Raw genomic sequence first — 20,194 nt, 5'->3', positions numbered from 1 at the left:
GGCGTCCCGTCTCCCCCCCCCCCCCCCGGACAAGGGTGAATAAGGTTACGGCACGATCAGACCGAGAAGAGAGTTTGAGATAGTTGATGACCATCGAGCAGGCAAGGTTGTGGTCAATCTGACGGGCAGGTTGAACAAGTGTGGAGTTATCAGCTCTCGCTTTGACGTTCAACTCAAAGACTTGGAGAAGTGGCAGAGAAACCTCCTGCCTTCTCGACAGTTTGGGATACGGGGGAGTTTTTGGTTGTCAGGATGAGCACTGAGCAGAGCTCTGGAGGCTGATCGTGGCTCGCTCGTGCCTGGTTCTATCATCGCCTCTCGCTCGTGCCTGGTTCTATCATCGCCTCTCGCTGGCCTGGTTCGCTCGTGTCAGCCAAACCACATGAGGTGGACAGGTCCATGTCCTTCTGGGTATCTGTGTGCGTGTGTCTGTCGGTGGGCCCGTCTTTAAGTCGTAAATTGTTAAGTGCCTTCGCTGTAAATTATTTGCCTTGCATCTCTTATTAGTCGTGATAACTCTGCCCTTACGTGCTTCCCTCCTTCCCCACTGTTAATAAATACCCTATTTGTTAAATGTATCAGCTCGTTTCTGTGTTTCTTTTATTGGTTTAACACAGTGCATGTTGAGGAATTAGAAAGGCTGTTGTTGCCGTAGTGATGTGCATTTGGGACCGACGGAAGCTCGGTGACAATCCGCTCGGGTCACGCACGGGTCGAGCGCGCATACGGCTCGTCCCGTACGAGTGCTGTTAAGGGTGTGAATACTCAGTCGCTCGCCACGTGGTCTCTAGGTATTTTGAAGTTTGGCAAATAACCCTGTACCACGTGGTGGAATTATTGACTATTCACGGTCCGGTAAGGGACCCGTGCCCTCAGAGTTTTCCGAAAGGTACGATCTAAATTCCGGGTGTTCGGCAGAGTCCACCCTACTGCTCCACCTAGCGGTCGTGCTCGCAGCCGATACCCAGCCGGCAACAATATTAGCTGTCACTGAGGATGACGCATCTGATGATGAACTTGGAGATGATGACACATCTGATGATGAACTTGGAGATGCTGATGAATGCGAGCGACTACTCCCGCCTGGACTCCGATTCTGACAAAGAATGATTCTGACACTCCTGCAGGAGTCAACCCTGATGTATGAACTGTATTTACAGGAGATAATTTGGAGATAGTCCTCTGTGAAATGCCATAACAAAATGGCATTGTATGAATCATCACAAGTGGTCCTTGTATAATGAAAGTTTGTGAGCATAGCTTGATAAGCGGTGGACAATTGCTATATAAAATGTCCATGTTAGTACCATTATTCTTTCATCAGATATTCCAAGGTGGAATGCATCGACCTAGTACTCAACTTAAAAAATAGAAACTGAATTAGAATAACCAGATATTAGTTACGAATGATAAGAAACGTTTTCTTCGAATGATTCATTTTCAATTTTGTCAGTTTTTGGCTGTTCTATATAATTTTCGATGATTTTGCATATTTTGGAGGCCATTTGGGACGCCATCTTAGATTTTAATAAATGGCAACAAAATCCAATCGGAAATTCGTAACGAATGATCAGGAACCAAATCCCAATGATTATTTTTCCAATTTTCCACATTTTTGAGATGTTATATACCGTATTCTATTATTTTACCCATTTTGGATGCCATCTCGAATATCACCAGAGTGCCGGGAATTTTTTTTTGTTAACATCTCAAATGTGTAATAGGACCATAAAAGGAAGTTAAAAAAGTTGGTTTGGTAGAGTCCTGGTGGGGGAGGTGGGGGGGGGGGATGCACAGATACCCTCCGTAGATACTTGACAATAAAACTGATACGTAGCACGATATCTCAAAAAGTTGTGGACGTATTCAGCCAAAACTTGGTTGACAGGTTGGGTGCATGACGAGGACGAATTGATTAGATTTTGGAATCGATTATACCATTACATCACCGAGTTTCAATCCTTGCTGATGTAGTTTTATACTATTATGGTTTTTGTTGTATTATGGTTTATATATTCGGTCATCCGATATATGGATATTGGGAGAAGGGTTAATTATGAGCCAGTCCTCAACCAATGTCAGTATCAAATGTTGTCCCTTCTTCCTTTTGGATTGGCTTATGTATAGTAACCTGCATGTTTGTCATAAAAGTAATACTTGAGGAAGGCACCCGGCTGCACTCAAAGCAGATTACAGACTTGTGTTTGTGTGGGCCATCAAATGTTCATGTTGTTACTTTTGGTCTGAGATCTATGTCCTCTACATTAACATCTCTCTCTCTCTCTCTCTCTCTCTCTCTCTCTCTCTCTCTCTCTCTCTCTCTCTCTCTCTCTCTCTCTCTCTCTCTCTCGCTCTCTCGCTCTCTCGCTCTCTCGCTCTCTCGCTCTCTCGCTCTCTCGCTCTCTCGCTCTCTCGCTCTCTCGCTCTCTCTCTCTCTCTCTCTCTCTCTCTCTCTCTCTCTCTCGCTCCCTCTCTCCCTCTCTCTCTCTCTCTCTCTCCCTCTCTCCCTCTCTCTCTCTCTCTCTCTCCCTCTCTCTCTCTCTTTCTCTCTCTTTCTCTCTCTTTCTCTCTCTTTCTCTCTCTTTCTCTCTCTTTCTCTCTCTTTCTCTCTCTTTCTCTCTCTTTCTCTCTCTTTCTCTCTCTTTCTCTCTCTTTCTCTCTCTTTCTCTCTCTTTCTCTCTCTTTCTCTCTCTCTCTCTCTCTCTCTCTCTCTCTCTCTCTCTCTCTCTCTCTCTCTCTCTCTCTCTCTCTCTCTCTCTCTCTCTCTCTCGCACGCTCTCTCTCTCGCGCTGTCTCTCGCTCTCTCGCTCTCCTTAAGCAGGTGTTCACATACGTGCACACACACACCTTTGGGCGACCCTGTGTAATATTATATGTACACATGCACCCATACATCTGTTCACGATGCAGTACGTATAGATTTGTATGATGTTGTTTCCAATTGCAATTTTGCATGATTCCATATTGTACATGTACCTTCATGCAGCTAGTTTTGATGATTTATTCACGAGGTGCGCGTTGATGTCACCTGTGCAAGCGCTCAGCTTTTCTTAAACCACAGGAATGTGCTCAAAAGCAGCACAATTGATGGGCTCACATAGACAATACCAATTACCATTCATTACAGACTCATTTGTACACCTTTTTGTTTACACTGCTTATTCCTGAGGCTCTTTGCTTGGTGGTTGAACATGTGCCATATTTCCAGGTCGTTTGATATTTCGGAGCAGAAAGGACTAATTAATGAGATATTTTGTTGAAATAAAAAATCATTATTCAGATGGAAACAAACCGATATACAAGAGGACCAGCAAACCTTGTCACCTGAACCTGGAAGGGTGTTTCAAGCCTGACTGATATGATTTATTCCTCAAGGGACATCAGCATTTCTTCTTATGTCTCATTGTTAGCCACAAATGCTGAATGGCCAGTTGTGCTTTTGAAATCGAGTTGCAGAACTCCTTGGTTATGAAGGAACGACCTTGCGATTGTTCACAGGATGCCATGGCCAACGCACAGATATGAGACTGGCATTGCAATGTAATAGGCGTAGCAAGGCCTCTCTCGCTCCGCATATCTCGTCAAATCCAATCTGAGCCGTGTGAGCTTGCTTCCTCATTTTAGTTCTCTTGCCCACGGAGAACTGACTCCCATAGCTCATTGAACATTGCACTGTTTTTTTTTTTTTTTAATTAATTATCTCCTTATAACTCGTCTACACGATGAGCAATCTCATCTCATGGAGCCAGTTACACATTACTTTAGAATTGCATGAGAGAAGCATGAGGCTAACCATAAAGAGGGGAAAAAAAAATTAATTTCCTGCTTGTGTCTGGAAAATCATCAGATCTTTTGCATCAGCAAATTGATGAAGGGTTTTTATACTGTATCAAGATGTTAAATGAATATATGCTATTTCCTTTCCAAAAACCTTCAACGCAGGGCGAGGCCATAAGGCCCATCAAGTCCGTGCAATAATTGCCAACCTATGGTTGTATGTCTATGATTGATCCCTCAACAATGCTGAGCCTCAAGCCAAGGAAGCAGCACGTTCCATTTTAAAAGTCTTTGGGATGACTCGGTCGGGGATCAAACCATCGAGCTGCCAGACTCAGAGTGGATGTTCTAACCATTACATCACCGAGTCTGGTTCTCCCTAATGAGGAAAAGCCTGACCATTTGGTTGAATTTGCATGGTTTTATTCTTTATACCTTCCCTTTGAAATAAACTAAGCATGATTTAGATTCCCTTTTTTGTGCTTCGCAAATCGGGAAATATTGTCATGAGCTGCGTCCGTACCCTGTGGTTTGATGCTCCTTCGTTTTTGCCAAGCTCGTTTTCTACCGCCGTTCAAATGTCAGCACTCGCTGCCTCTTTCAATTGAATTTTTAATGTGTTTGCATTCTCTCCCTTTAAATCGGAGAAGAAAAGTGTGTTTATCGAGTATGTGGCAATGCCTTCCAGGTTGCGTCATTGACCACAGAAACCTGTTGCTTTATGAAAACATGGAACGAGAAATTTCCAGCACCGAGTACCAACACGGACAGGTGAGGTCTCAGTCTGGTGGTTTGATTTTAATTTTGTTTAATTTTATATTATTTTTATTTTTTAAACAGGCAGTTGGAAAATGAGGAAATGCATTATAGAACCTTGACATACTCTCATGTTGCAGATCATCGAATGGTTCATTCAGTGTTGGTGCATGATTAACCCCTCCTCTTGCATGATTTAATGCGGTACTGTTTCCCCTTTAGATCTCTATTCAATCCATCTGGCTGAGCAACAACATATCTTCACTTGGGGAGGAACAAGATGAACTAGAGGAAGCAGAAGCACCAGAAATTTCACCTCGATCTGGATCGGTCTCCCCTCAGCACTCGAGGTGAATCTCTGCTGCTAATCAATGGGCATTGCAAAGGATTTATCTCGGAATCTCTTTCTGCAATGCTGGTGATGACCATCGATATCCAGGACTATTTCCCTTGTCCCTTTTCTCCTCAACATCATCTGTTCCCCTTCAGTTTTTTTGCATGATAAAGTAAAACGTCAATTAAAAACACATTTTCCAAAACTCATTTTTTTTTAAGTGGTATTTTGTTTGGAGTTATCTGTTTGTTATACACGCTTGGGAGATCATGGAGGAAGGGATACATTGCATTTGTGTGGGGAGAAAAATACTTTAGAGGAAGGAAGGAAAGCGCAGATGATGCGATGGGAAAGAGAGGAGAAGACGTAATGTGGGAACATCGGGTTGTTTGTGTCGGCATTATTTTGTGCACGTTAAGGATCCCACGTTGTCTTTCGCAAAGAGTAGGCAAGCTATCACCGACACACTGAACAAATTACAAATTAATTCCTGCTTTCCGCTACAGGGGGGGGGGGGGGCACTGCATCACCGGCACAGCCAAGGTCCCATCGATGAAGCAAACCAGCAGCCACGTGTGCCGCACGCCAAATTAATGAATGATCGGGTTGTTTCACTTTTCCCACACAGGAAGCAACGTGCCGGTGTTGACATCCACTCGTGTTCTCAATTCCTTCTGGAACTGTACACACAGTGGCTTCAGGCAAGCATCTTCTCCCGCAGGCTTCCATCAAACCTCGTCAGTGAAATCGTGAAGTCGGTACGTCCTGAGAAATGACATCGTCTGCCCAGATATTCCATGTGGTTTTGTTGGTTTGTTCAGCCAATTACAGACCTGTTACACTGTACGCCAGAGTTATGCCACTGCATTTCACAGTTTGCTTCGGAGCAACAATTCATCAAACACGTCGTGTTCGTGGAGAAAAACTGTTACCTATCGTGCTTCGGTGGTTTGTTGTGGTTAATTTTGGCCTCGTCTTGAACTGTTACCTGTAAGGGTATGCTTGCAAAAATCAACCTGTCACATATATTCCTGAGCTGTGCTGTGAGTAAAAGGCATCACAGTTATGATTGTGTGCAGCGCCAACCTTTTTTGAGGCCAAAATCAGGATTCACGAAGGTGAAGAGTTTTGCTATTTCCATTTCTTAGTGACAATAACTGTTACCGCTCTTCCATTGGCCTGGTCTTTTTTTCTGACCTGCATCCAGAGGGAGACGGATGGCCTCGGTTGTACACCTCTTCTCAAGACAAAAAGAAGCTCCTCAATGCATTTATTGTTTCCAGTAAAGGAAATGTTAGTTTGTTTTTTTTTTTTTTGCTTCGGACTTAAATATATTTTTAAAATACTTTATTGCACTTGACAAGACAACAGTACTTCCACTTTTGCCTGAATACATGTAGCCTGGCTTTACAGATTTAGTGAGCTGTAGCTTGTATCCAAAAATGGCCCAGCCAATGGCCATGGACTACCTGAGCAGGCCCATGCCAACTCCACCGAAAAATTTGTAATAGAAAATGCTCTTTATCTGACCGGGCTGAGCCGGCCAACCTGTTCCAGAATAATTATTCAATTTGTTGTGTTCATTTGTGTTGTTGCATGCGTTATTGTCCTCAGCTCCTGATTGTGTCAGACCTGTTCTCGGAGCGGAACCAATACCAGTCAATGTACATGGTACTCATGGAGCTCATCAAGGTCCATCCCCAGGAAGATGAGATCATGGCCCAGTACTCTGTGCCTGCTCTGTGCAAGGCAGCTGCTGTGCTGGGTATGGTAAGTCACAAGTTGATGCATTTTGTTTGTGTGTACGAAGCAAAGTGGATGATGATTTTCCTGAGGAATCGATTGGATCTTTATACCATTCCTAACACCAAAACATTGGATTTGCGGGTCATGGTGGCCATTCCTTTGGTGGTCGAGTGTACCGTTGTGTCCTTTGGCATCCTTTGATATCGGTGGTTACTTTCTGGAGAGAAGCTTAGTGAAATTTTATCGTACTTGTTGGATGATCTGTCCTCCTCCAAATTGTTTGTGGTCATCGTCATCATATGGTGGATGTGGGTTAGTGTAACTCTTGGACCAATGAACTGCATTTCTGAGTACTGTGAGGACCATTGCTTCGTATCTTGTAGACTATGACAGTTAAGGGGTGGCACATAGTGGTTTTGGTGATATTTGAATGCCATGTACACTTCTCAAAACAATCAAGGAAAATATTGGGCATACAGTATATGTTTTTGTTACGGTTACCATGCCAAAAATGGCAGGTTGCTTGGATTGTTAGGTTGTGAAAACAAAGGGAAGTTATTACTCAGACTATTTGTGACTTTTTATTGTGAGTATTATTATTTTAAACAGGATATAAGGCTCGTAGTGGAGCGTGTACACACACACACACACACACACACACACACACACACACACACACACACACACACACACACACACACACACACACACACACACACACAAATCCATGAGACAACCCATGACTGTTGGATGAGACTAACACAGCCACTGAAGTTGGGGGAAGTGCTGACACTTCCCAGGGCTATCTGGGTACCAGCAACATCACCCACTCAGCAGGGAATTTCCTTAAGGGGAATTTCCTCGTCCCCCTGGATGCTAACCTTTGGGGATTGTCCGTGATAGTATTCTTTTAGATGATGAGCATCAAGCAAGGAAGCAGCAAGCACCATTTTTAATGTCTTTGGTGTGACTCGGCCAGGGTTTTAACCGCCGACCTCCCAGACTTGGAGCGGACGTTCCAACCATTACCCCACCGAGTCGAGAAAGAAAACTCTGTTTGTGCATGGTGGCCTATTCTTGTGAAAACTTGACGAGGGAATGCTAGCAAACAGAACGTCCTCCTTGAGGTCCCTTCAAAGAATGTTGTAATCATTGACGTCTCACTCTGCCCACGAGGCATCAAAGTGATGGTCGGGAATCAAATCCATGGGCCACAGACGAGTTTTCACTACCTCTGAGGTATTCTGCAAACCAAGGCTGAATTATAAAAACAAAATCACACTTTTATTGCCTTATTGGGCCTCGGTGGAAAATATTGAATGTGTTTACTTGTCATAATTTTTAATTATATTTGTTTGTACTCGGGGCTCCGATGGATTTTCCATTTTCTTGTTTACATATTTCGAGGCTCGTGAAGGTGTGTATTAAGAAACGAGGCATTGTGACTGCTATTGACCTCCCTTGTGCTCGTGCAGTGGTTTGGTGTGTTCAATTTTCATTGATTTAGTGAATTGCTTCCAGTCCATGATCGTCAAGACTTGAATAATGGACTCCTGTAATGGTAGGTTAAAAAAAACGTTTGCAGAGTATAACTCTCATTGCAGAGTTGAAGCAAATTAAACAAGAGCGATATTTGCTTTGCAATGCATGTCCCCTAGGGGTTCCAATGAAGGGGAATTACAAGGAAATTTTTGCACAGGAGGAGGCCATTCGGCCCATCATGCCTGCACCACAACAATACCAGATTTAATAAATCTGTCAATATCCCTTCCCTTCATGTGCAGCCTTTTGGTTGCTACACTGGGACTCATTTTGCCGACCTCAGAAGGATGACAGTCTGAGTCAACCCCCTGGTGTGAATGAAGTGGCCAACGGAGCTTTAACTCAGGACCCAATGATCCCAAGGCACCACCCTAACCGCTAAGCCAACACCAGGTTAAAACCCACACCAGGCCAAGAAGAAACCCGATTACTCACAGTGTTTGGTTCTATTCGGCAAAATAAAAGGAAAAGCAATTTTCATTTACTGCTATCTTTCATAGACTACAAACTCATAAAGACAACTAGGATAACAAACCAGAGACAAAAATTAGTTTGCTTTAAAGCACGCTCGAGCCGATACCGGAACAAAAATGAAGAAGAAGAACCTTTATTATAAACCACCATGTTTCGTTCGTTTCTAAACTTTGCTTCTTTCATAATTAAACTAGAACGAGCAATCAGAGATTGCAGACCCTCACCAGAACTTTTGTATGGTGTTTGTGTACTGGTGTGTTCCGTAATTAATAAGAAACAGAATTTGAACTGCCACTTTATAACTGCTGGCAGTGATGACCGGATACCAAGACATCCTGCTTTAATGTAACCCCACTTTGATTGGAAACGTGACCCTGACCCATGGCGTTTATTATTATAATTATTATTCAATTGAATTTAGAATGGGATTAAAATAAATTCAATTCAAATCAAATGGAAGACCAAATAGGTACAGTCCTGCATTGGAGTAATCAGGACGAACCCAACAAGTAAAAAGCGAAGATGTAGTCATCAGGAGGAAACTGAATAGAATTGAGGTTTCAGCTGCTGTTATTCTACCCACAAACCCATCCGGGCATAGCCAAGTGAGCCTTATTAAAAAAACAAAAAACAATAATAATTAATCAAAAAACCAAAAATAACCCAGATCAAAAATTAAATCATTCTGCCTGCCTGATCAAGTTTAAATTTAAAACCTGTATTCCCCATCACTATTCGATCATAATTGTGAAGTTTTATTTCGAATGGTTAAGCGGTTTCATTGAAAAACATTATTTAATATTTCTCTTCAATCCAATATGGCTGCCAAACCATGTGACCTATCAATTATTCCTCAACAAACTCCTCTACCTTCAAACCACTCCAGACACGGCCAAGTGAGCCTTATTCAAAAACATAAATATATCGAAAAGAACCCAAATCAAAAATTTCAATCATTCTAGCTGCCAGATCATGCGTGAAATTTAATTCACAATGAAATTTAAAACATTTATTCCCCATCACCACTGGATCATAATTGTGAAACTTCATGTCGATTGATGAAGCAGTTCAAGAGAAAGGATTTTTTTTCAAGATTTTCGCTCAATCCAATATGGCTGTCAGACCATGTTACCTATCAATTCTATTTGTAAATACCCTGGTATCCCCAAGGCTTGCAGAACATTTGTGTGAAGTTTCCCCTTGATTTGTCCAGCCGTTCTGGAGAAGATTTTATCGGTTTTATGGTGAATCCAATATGGCTGCCAAAGCATGTGATCTATGTTTTCATGTGTGAACCTTTCGTTCCTCATGGATAGGTGGTCATTCGTTTGACGTCTCGCCTCGATCTGTTCAGCCACTTCAGGGAAGAAGATTTTTGAAGGTTAAAATGTATATATATATATATATATATATATTTATATATCTGCTGAATCACATGACTGATGATGTCATCAAATAATTTTCTGTGGACCATTTTATCCCAAGATGACTCAAAAAATTTCATACTGCTCAGCTGTAACGTTCTACAAATACATTTATAATGTCATAACGAAGGCACCGATGACATCATAAAAAGATCACACTTATTCGCCATGAGTACTTGCCATGTGCCAAGTTTCATTTTTTTCCTTGGTGCGGTTTCAGATACAGAGGTCCAACTTTTTTCTGTTTTTTCCAACATAGCTAACCCATGACGTCATAAATATTATTAAAACATATTCTACATGAGTAGTCGCACCAATGATGAAAAGTTTGTCTCAATCCGACAAGCGGTTGCGGAGAAAAACACGCAAGTTCTGTGCGGACAAACAGACAGACAAACAAGTGGACCCCAACGCAATGTCCTCTCCTTCAGCGAGGGTAATAATAATAATCCGTTGTACATGCATGAAGCAAAAACATGTGTCCAGCTTATCTGCATATACTGTCGGTCCGCAACACTCGTGGTTCAGCCATTTGTGGACCCTGCGTATTTGCGGTTCATAAAATGTGACATGCTTCGTGTATTCTTGGGTGTATTCATGGTTTTTCACGGGCACATTTGTGGTTTTTCACGGGATTTTGATTTTCCCTTATGAATCGTGATCCGCCAGGAACCTATCCCCCTTTTTATACTCCCGATACATATATATCGGGGCGTATTATGTGATACCGGTCGTCCATCCATCCGTCCGTCCGTTCCTGTCCGCACTCTAACTCCCAAAGCTTTCAACTTTCACGTTTCATATTTGGTACATAGGTACAGACTGTCGAGACAGTGTGTCGCGACATAAGTTCGTCATCTAAAGTGGTTGCCATGGCAACCAGGATGCTGTTTTCCATGGGGTAGCACAATTCTGTATATACCTTCTTGTTTGGGCGTATATTGTGCTCACTTGTTCCCATTGAAACAATACCCCGACATTCGCAAATTCGACATTTGCGGCATTTTTCAGTAACGTATTGCCAGCGAATGTCAGGGTCCGACAGTATAATACATCGTGGTTATATACCTGGTGTCATTCCAATTGCACTGGGTCATGGATTAACGTTCTCCGAGTGCTGAGTCTTTCTGAAATAAAGACAAGAAACGTTGGGATGGACGGAGAGATGAATAGACAGAGAGCAAACCTATAGTCCCCTCCAGTGAAACCTAATAATGTTCATAAAATAGTGCTGTAATAATTCAGGAAAGAAAAAAGAAATTCTGATGCGAAGGTAGTTAAGCTCGTTTCAGATGCAAATCCAGTGATTATACGTTTGAACACCATGTTAACGGACAGACTTACTCTTATTGACGCTTGAAGGAAGTTTGTTTCTTTCCTCTGTATTTATTTGTCATTCTCGTTAGCTATGCCAATATAGTGTTCTTTCTGCAGCGGTAACCTGAAGCCAAATATCAGTACAGTCAATGTAAATCATAATGGAACTGAAGGCTGAAGTGATGCTGGAAGCACTCTGACATCACTTGGCCACATGACTCATCAACACGTCGTCATTTGCTGGAATTGAGCTCGATGCTTTGAAATCGCTACCGTGAGTAAAGGGAGTTGACTTCAAGTCAGGTTCATGAAGTCTGTTATGATTTTCCAGTTGCTGTCTGAAAAGTGTCCTTTCACATCAGTTTGGTGCCGTCAGTCCATCGTCACCTGGTGATTTCTGCCATGACACCTATGATCTATCCTCTGATACACTCCAACACCTCCCCTCCTGTGTTGTGTGTGAGCATTTTTGTCTGCCTGATACTTTTATTCCTCTCACTCCCCATCAACCCCCCTCAACCTTTTAGTGCATTTTAACTAACTTCATGTCAATATGAACATTGATAGGAAATACCGGTAGTGAGTCAACTTTAGGCAGCAACAAGAGTCTTTTTGAATTCTGACTTAAATTAGGAAAACAATACAAAACACTTTAATGAATTAATTATTTGCGAACTAAGCCTCCCTCCGTAAGATAGCAGGAGGCTTGTACCTGTTGTGAGTTTGTTCCTCCCCCCCCCCCTCCTTGTACAATTGGTGCCCCCAATTTTTGAATGGTACCTCAGAGTTACTTCGTCCCCCAGGAGGACTAAACCACCATTTAGAAAAAAACAACATTCTCCGTTTTTTTCTGCCAATTTCTGAGCTGGATCTCGGAGCTGGTTCGGACTTTTGAAATGAAATTTTGCATCATTAATATGAATTTAAATGTGCGGAGTTGACATGTTGTTGACCATGACCGAACTTGAAGGTTTTTTTATATATAATTTACACAATACCCCTCTGGGTTAATGATCAAGGTCAAATGGTGGTGTGAAAAATATAACACGTTTTTTTGTTTGTTTTTGTCAACTCTCAAATTTGCCAATGTGTAATCTCGAAGACCTCTTGACTGTCCAATGTGTTCTTGCATCATAGTGGTGTACCTGCATTGAAGTTGTGCATATGATATTTGAATTGTGGCCTTGACCTTCTTTTATTAGATTGTTATCGAATTAACAAAAAACACCTTTTTGATCATAACTTGAATAAATCTCCTCCGTTTTTCATGTTGTTGAGGTTTATGGATAGATTGTACGTGGGGACACATTTTCTTATGTTATACTCCATCCATAAATGTTGAAGGTCAAGGCCATATTGCGTTCCGAAAATAATATGGCTATCAATGGACTGCAGGTGCCAGGAGAGGCTTACCCTTGGCGATCGCTTTGCAATCACAGATATCTTGTTCAGCTTCATCTTTTGAAGAATATGAACCGATTATTTATTAGAGTTGTACTCTGAATATTGAGAGACTTTCCGTGTGTGTGTGTGTGTGTGTGTGTGTGTGTGTGTGTGTGTGTGTGTGTGTGTGTGTGTGTGTGCGCGCGCGCGCGACAGTCGTTATCTCCATATGCGGGTCACAGAAGGTGGAACAGAGTCCTCCCAGGTCTCGAAGTATCCACCTTCGTTTCAGTACGGGATCGTAACTCATGGATCAAATTGTGAAGTTTTCTTGTTCTCAAAGTTTTGTTCTGTGGGCTCTTTTTGGGATAGTCAGCGAGTCCTGGACAACTTCCAACTGCAGTTCGTTTGTAGTAATATTCCCAAGGATGGTTTTGAGGTTCTTTTTATCATTCCCGTTGCGCCAATATAATCACTAGTACAATTTCAGCATTCTTCACCTTCCAGGATCTTTTCACTTCATTTTGGAGATCTTGGTATCTGGTCATTTTCTTGATTTCTGTGTTGTTTAGGTGAAAATCTCTGGGTACTGACACCTCAATGATCAATGCCTTCTTTTCCTTTTTGTACCTCAGTACTATATCTGGTCGCAATGCTTTGTTTTCTATGTTTAAACGCGATGGGATCATTGGTCACATGTGAGCATTACTTCCTTGTTTTCAGTGATTGCTTTTGGTTCATGTTTCTATAAGTTTTCTGCAACTGGGATTTTGAAATTTCTGCAGATGTGCTCGTGGATTACTCCACATTCCTTGTTGCGCCTTTGTGTGTACAGCTGTTCTGACGTGAGTTGTTTTTTACATCCCGATAGATGACTCGTACTTTCTGTTTCTACCTTGCAGAACTTACACTTGTCTGATTCAGTGCTGACTGTTTTTTTTTAAAGCCGTTTGTGTCGTGTCCTCGGTCGTGGACATTTATAATGATTCGTTCTCCATCCCAGTTGAACTGTCCCCTAATTCACCATTCCAATGAGTCTTTGTCTATTCCCAATCTGTTGAACTACTTTCTACACCTTCCTGCTGCTTTTATATATTTCTATATATGTATTTATGTATGTATGTATACACGAAGCCTGGTGTGTTGGCGCAGTGGTTAGGGCAGCGGCTTGGGATCCAAAAGGTCCTGAGTTCAAGCCCCGTTGGGCCACTGAATTAATACACCAGGGGGTTGACTCAGCCTGTCATCCTTCTGAGGTCGGCGAAATGAGTACCAGTATACTGGGCCGGTGTATACCCCGGTTAAAATAGGTGTACCATATCCCTGTGTCGTAAGAGGCGACCAGGGTTGCGTCAGGAAGGGGATCCGGCGTAAAACCTGTGCCAAATCACTATGCGGATCACACGGATGATCCGCTGTGGCGACCCCTAACGGGAGCAGCCGAAAGAAGAAGAAGAAGAAGTATACACGAGTGGTCAAAAGTTTTAGAACACACCCATTTTTCCAGTTTTTTACTGAAATTTAAGCAGTTCAAGTCCAGTGAATAACCTGAAATGGTACAAAGCGAAGCAGTAAACTGCCAGAGGTTAAAAAAAAAAATTTGGGTCACTAAAAACTGAAAAAAATTGTAAATTTCAGTTGTTAAAAAAGGCCCTTTTCTGGGAATAAGTAATGGGTTAGAAACTGCAGCTGTTCTGCAGCAATGGAAGTAAATTAAGCCTTGAAAGTTGATGCAAACAATTCCTACAGGTATCCCAACTTTTGTTGATTAGTTACAAAACCTCTGTCTGTATAAAAGCAGTGTTGGAACAGACTGTGTTGCACTGCAGGAAGTAGTATATTGCTATCATAATGGTGAGAAAAAGGCAATTAACAAAGGAAGACAGACAGACCATTTAACCCTTAAAAGTGTAGGTCTTTCCTTTCGAGAAATTGCAAAGAAGCCAAGGTGTCATTGAGTACAGTTTCCTACACCATCAAAAGGCACTTGGAAACTGGAGGAAACTCTGACAGGAAGAGGTCTGCAGACCCAAAGCCACAACACAATCAAAGGACAAGTTTCTGAGAGTCAACAGCTTGCGTGATAGGGGGACTCACGGGACAGCAGCTTCAAGCACAGCTTAACAATGGTCGGAGTAAAGAAGTCTCAGTTTCAACTGTGAAGAGAAGACTTCGAGCTGCAGGTTTGACAGGTGGAGTGGCAGTAAGAAAGCCATTGCTGAGATGGCAAAATAAGAAAAAGAGGCTTGCCTGGGCCTTGAAGCAACACCAGTGGACTACTCAAAACTGGACGAAGGTCTTATGGACCGATGAATCAAAATTTGAAATTTTCGGTTCATCACACAAGGTTTTTGTCCACCATTGAGTCGGCGAAAAGATGGTTCCTCAGTGTGTAACACCAACTGTCACACATGGAGGAGGAAGCGTGATGATCTGGGGCTCTTTTGCTGGATCCAGTCGGCGACTTGCACAGAGTGACTGGCACCCTGAACCAAAAAGGCTACCACAGCATTTTGTAGCGCCATGCAATGCCCTCTGGTCTACGCCTAGTTGGTCAGGGGTTCATCCTACAGCAAGATAATGACCCAAAACAGGCGATGTCAGAACTACCTTGGAAGAAAAGAGCAAGTCGGTAGGCTTCAAATCATGGAATGGCCAGCACAGTCTCCAGACTTAAACCCCATCGAGCTGGTTTGGGATGAACTGGACAGAAGGGTGAAAGCAAAGCAACTGACAAGTGCAACACATCTGTGGGAACTTTTGCAACAGTGTTGGGAAGAACATTCCGAACAATATTTGATTTCCATTGTAGAAAGAATGCCACGAGTATGTTCGGCTGTTCAATCTGCAAAAGCTGGCTACTTTGATGAGTCAAAAATTTAGATTAAATTTTGTTCAACAAAACGATTCCATGATTTCTTTTTTATCTGCAATTGTTTATTTGTTCTATGCTTTAATTTCAGAGACATTGAAACATTAAGCTGCTTAAATTTCAGTAAAAACTGGAAAAATAGGGGTGTTCTAAAACTTTTGACCGGTAGTGTTTATATATGTATGTTTATATGTATGTATGTGTGTATATATAGATGTATATATATACATATCTATATCTATCTATCTTCTATATTAATATTTCGGCACGCCCCTTTCTTTGTTCCACCATCAGATTTTTGTTACTGCATGAAATGAAACAAGCTTTGACATGTATGGTAATGATATTATTGTCTTCCTTAAGAGGCCCCTCAAAATTCATTTTGATGATAATTATGGTAGTTAAATCTTATTATTATCTTTATCTTCTATATTTATATTTCGGCACACCCATTTTTTTGTTCCACCATCAGATTTTTGTTACTGCATGAAATGAAACAAGCTTTGACATATATATAGTAATGATATTATTGTCTTCCTTAAGAGGCCCCTCAAAATTCGTTTTGATGATTATGGTAGTTAAACAGTTCATGTTCTCCATTTGCAAAATGGGAGGAATTATTGCACAAAAAAGAAATAAAAATGTTTCCCATTTTTTAGAGGACCACTAAGATGAGTTCGTAAAACCTTTTGTAGAGTATGTTATTATTAATCACTATACACCATAGTAAATTGCTCATATTATTGAGCTGTCAATAAGCTATCAATCATAGACATATAATAAACTCACTTGTGTATTCATATCTCTATTTCAATGTGTAATATCAAGCGGTACCTTCATGATGACCTAATAAAACCGGTCTCGATGTCCGTCCGTCCGTATATCTGTTAACAATCAAACTGATCATGATGCATTTTAAGGCTTTCCGAGAGCTTTGGAGAGATTTCCTACACTCCCGCACGGTGCTGTTTTTATTATTCCTAGTGCACTTCATTGGAACATAGATCGTGGATGGATGCGCAGATCCCAGGAGAACAACTCTAGCTGTACAGAACAATTCATATTATCGATGGATAAAAATGATATTTAATTGATATTATAATAAATTGTTTATTTAAAATATCTTCAAATTTTGTGAGTTTTTAGTTTGTTGTGAAATATTAGGTCCTCGGGTCTCCGCATAGTGGCGTACAGGCTTAAGTCGTACTTCTGTTTACTACTGTAGAAAATCACAGAACCCTCCGATCGACATGCTGTTAACAGTTTCAGAATCAGCTAAAATCTACAAGATATGAATATGTAGAAGAAACTGATCCGGCCTTTTGGATCACTTTAAAGTCGGGTGCCCTGTAATTTTAATGCGTTCTATGGATCCTCCGGAACTCACGAATGGTACACGTTGTGTAGTCACTAAACTACGTGGCAATGTCATTGAAGTGGAGCTACTGCGGGATAGTCGAAGGGGAAAACCTGAATGGTAATCAATGGGTAAAAATGATATAATATATTATTTAAAATACATTCATGCTATCTGTCTTTTACCATATGTTGCCAGTGACGCCTGTCCAAGACGGGCACCTTTACATACATATATATATATATATATATATATATATATATATATATATATATATATATATATATATATGTATATATATATGTATATATATGTATATATATATATATATATATATATATATATGTATATATATATATATATGTATATATATATATATATATATGTGTATATATATGTATATATATATGTATATATGTATATATATGTATATATGTATATATGTATATATATATATATATATGTATATATATATATATATATATATATATATATATATATATATATATATATATATATATATCTCTGATGTAAAGCTCTTTCTTAACACTGACTGATATTAAAGATCGGCACCCTCTGGGTGAAGTAGGAAGCTGAAATCTTTCATGCCGATGGACATCGAAGCCGGTACACCGGAAAAAAATCACAGAATAGTCGGACAACATCTATAATTGAAAATATAAATAAATGAAAAAATATATAACTGGAAACAAATGCAGATGAGCGACCCGAGACAATGGAGAAGCACGCTAATTTTGTGTGCCGATGGGCATCGAAGCCGATACACCAGGAAAAATCATAGAATCGGCGGAAAGCATCCGTAACTGAAAATATAAATTTATGAAATAATAATAAATAAATAAATGAAAAATCAAATGCAGGTGAGCGATCCGAGACGATGAGAAACACATGCATATTGCAAACTGGAATTTAAAGTTTTTTTTTGAGATAGAGATGTGATTAATGACATTACGCGAGGGACGCAATAATGGTGAATTAAGATAATGGAGAAATGAAACGTTGTAACAGTGGAACGTTTCGGACATCGGATGAAGGAAAGGTCGAATTGAAAACAGCCTTTTGAAGAAGAACAATCGTGAATTATGACACAACCCCGAGAACCACACGTGTGAAAGAATAAGTTTAAACATTTCAAGAGACTTTTTTATATATATTTTTTTTTTTGATAAAGATTACGTAACCTTAGGTAAAGGAAAGGTTGAAGAAAAATTGTGTCGGTGTTGATGAATTTGGATCGGTAAATGCAGAAGGAAGCTGGTAGTTCGACGAAAGTTACAGGAATAAGAAGAGGGGTTGAGAAACGTGGTTACAGGAGGTGAAACATGAGAGGTTAAAAGAATAAAGAATTTATTATTATTTTTATTTTTTTTATTTTTAAGATTAGGTGAAGGAAAGGTTGAAGAAAAAAGTCGTGAAGATGTATGGTGAATGTGGGTCGTCAAAAGTTGTTGATCGTCGATTGGTAGAATCAGGAGGAAGAAGAGTCGGTACAGGAAGTCACGTGGCCACGTGGGGTACAACGTGAGGTAAAAGGTTGTTGTTGTTTTTTTATTTTTTAAAATATTTAAAGACGTGAAAAAGAGGGTGTCGTTGAGAGGGATAGAATGATGGTGGAGGGAAAAGTGGAGAAACTAAAAACTGATGGTAATGAGGATAAAATAATAAACACGATCTCACACGAATGGGAAAGAAGGGAAGGCCTCAAGGAAATCCAATATGAAAAGACGTCGAAAACTCAACAATCAGCTCAAGCTTTAACACAAGACCGAACTAGAAACACACAGCAAATACAGAGATAACAAAATGACAGTAAAAAAAAGTGTCAAAAACGACCAGAAAACTTATCTTTGAGAAAGTCTGTAGAGACCTGAACAGATCCGCCACCATCGCTCAAGAACCGGAACCGGATTCAATAAAATGGCGGGACTGAGTCAATCAGACAATTGTCGGTTTTGCAAGGTAGAAACGGAAAGTGACTTCACCATTGAGAGATAGGGCCAAAGACGATATATAGCACGATATCTCAAAAAGTTGTTGATGGATTTGGATGAAACTTGGTGGACATGTTGAGTGTGTAACAAGGAAGAATTGATTCAATTTTGATGAAAATCCGGATCCGGATCCGGATCCGACTGGTAGAATTTTTAAATGTGATTCTTCACCATTGAGAGATCGGGCCAAAAATGAAAGGTGGCAAGATATCTCAAAAAGTTGTGAATGGATTTGGACGAAACTTGGTGGACATGTTGGGTGTGTGATAAACAATTGATTCAACTTTGGTGAAGATCTGAATCCGGATCTGACTACTAGAATTTTTTGACGTGATTCTTCACCATTGAGAGATCGGGATAATGTAATTTGTGTGCAAGACATCTCAAAAAAGTTTGGACGGATTTGGATGAAACTTGGTGGACAGGTTGGGTGTGTGGCAAGGACGAATTGGTTTGATTTTGGTGAAAATCCAGTTCTGGATAGGAGAATTGTGTAATTTTTAAAGTGATTCTTCACCATTGAGAGATTGGGCCAAAAGCAATATAGTCCTGTGTCGCATGATATTTCAAAAATGGATTGGGCCCGACATGTTCTCGTGGATCAGGCATTACGTGGCGGAGGTATGCGCTCTACCGAGGGCCCTTCCAGTTAATAGATTGTACTGTTTCACAAACCCATTTCCAAAAAATTGATTTTCCTTCTGCTGCCTGGTTTTGATGGAACATATTCTCTTCCTCCAAAAAATTGCAGCATCTGCCAAGTTGCCATCTCCATGTCGTGACATTACAGGTACGAAGACGTCTCGGTACGAACCTATCTTGAGTGAGTCAAATGATTGTGATGTGAATGAGTCCATGGGTACATTTTATGGGTTGCCTCACCGTTTGAAAATTGACTTTTTTTTCCGATTGTAAACATGATCGGAGGACGGTATATTTCCGGGGCTATTCGTGTGAATTGAAGTTGTATTTCTTTTTATGGTGGCCTGAAAATGATATGAAGAAACTTTGATATTTGCTTCATGGATATAATGTCTCTGATTTGGCTTCAACATTAACATCAGCAAAAAAGGCCTGAAGGAGCATATTTTAACCCTGGTGTCCATGTATGGCAAAGGTGCGCACACTCGTATTTGACGGTCGTTAAATGATCCCCCGATCAGATTTGCCTGCAGAAGAGACTGACTCATAAACGAGTCA

General features: G+C 40.7%; 1 protein-coding gene across 5 annotated transcripts in view; it reads left to right on the top strand.

The window, feature by feature from the left end:
- HTT (huntingtin) overlaps positions 1 to 20,194 on the top strand; it is a 637,913-nt gene that overhangs the window by 542,167 nt on the left and 75,552 nt on the right. For all 5 annotated transcript variants that reach the window (XM_085849284.1, XM_085849282.1, XM_085849286.1 and 2 more), the window contains 4 exons: positions 4,466 to 4,548; positions 4,756 to 4,883; positions 5,496 to 5,625; positions 6,482 to 6,637. In XM_085849284.1, the coding sequence (XP_085705410.1) occupies positions 4,466 to 4,548; positions 4,756 to 4,883; positions 5,496 to 5,625; positions 6,482 to 6,637 (497 nt within the window). The remainder of the gene's footprint in view (positions 1 to 4,465; positions 4,549 to 4,755; positions 4,884 to 5,495; positions 5,626 to 6,481; positions 6,638 to 20,194) is intronic.

The sequence above is a fragment of the Eptatretus burgeri genome, chromosome 12, assembly GCF_056783735.1.
Source record: "Eptatretus burgeri isolate ZD-2024b chromosome 12, Ebu_testis_v1, whole genome shotgun sequence".
In the NCBI taxonomy this organism is placed as follows: domain Eukaryota; kingdom Metazoa; phylum Chordata; class Myxini; order Myxiniformes; family Myxinidae; genus Eptatretus; species Eptatretus burgeri.
Note: the sequence above shows the minus strand (reverse complement) of the source record. Positions and strands in the feature narration are given on the sequence as shown.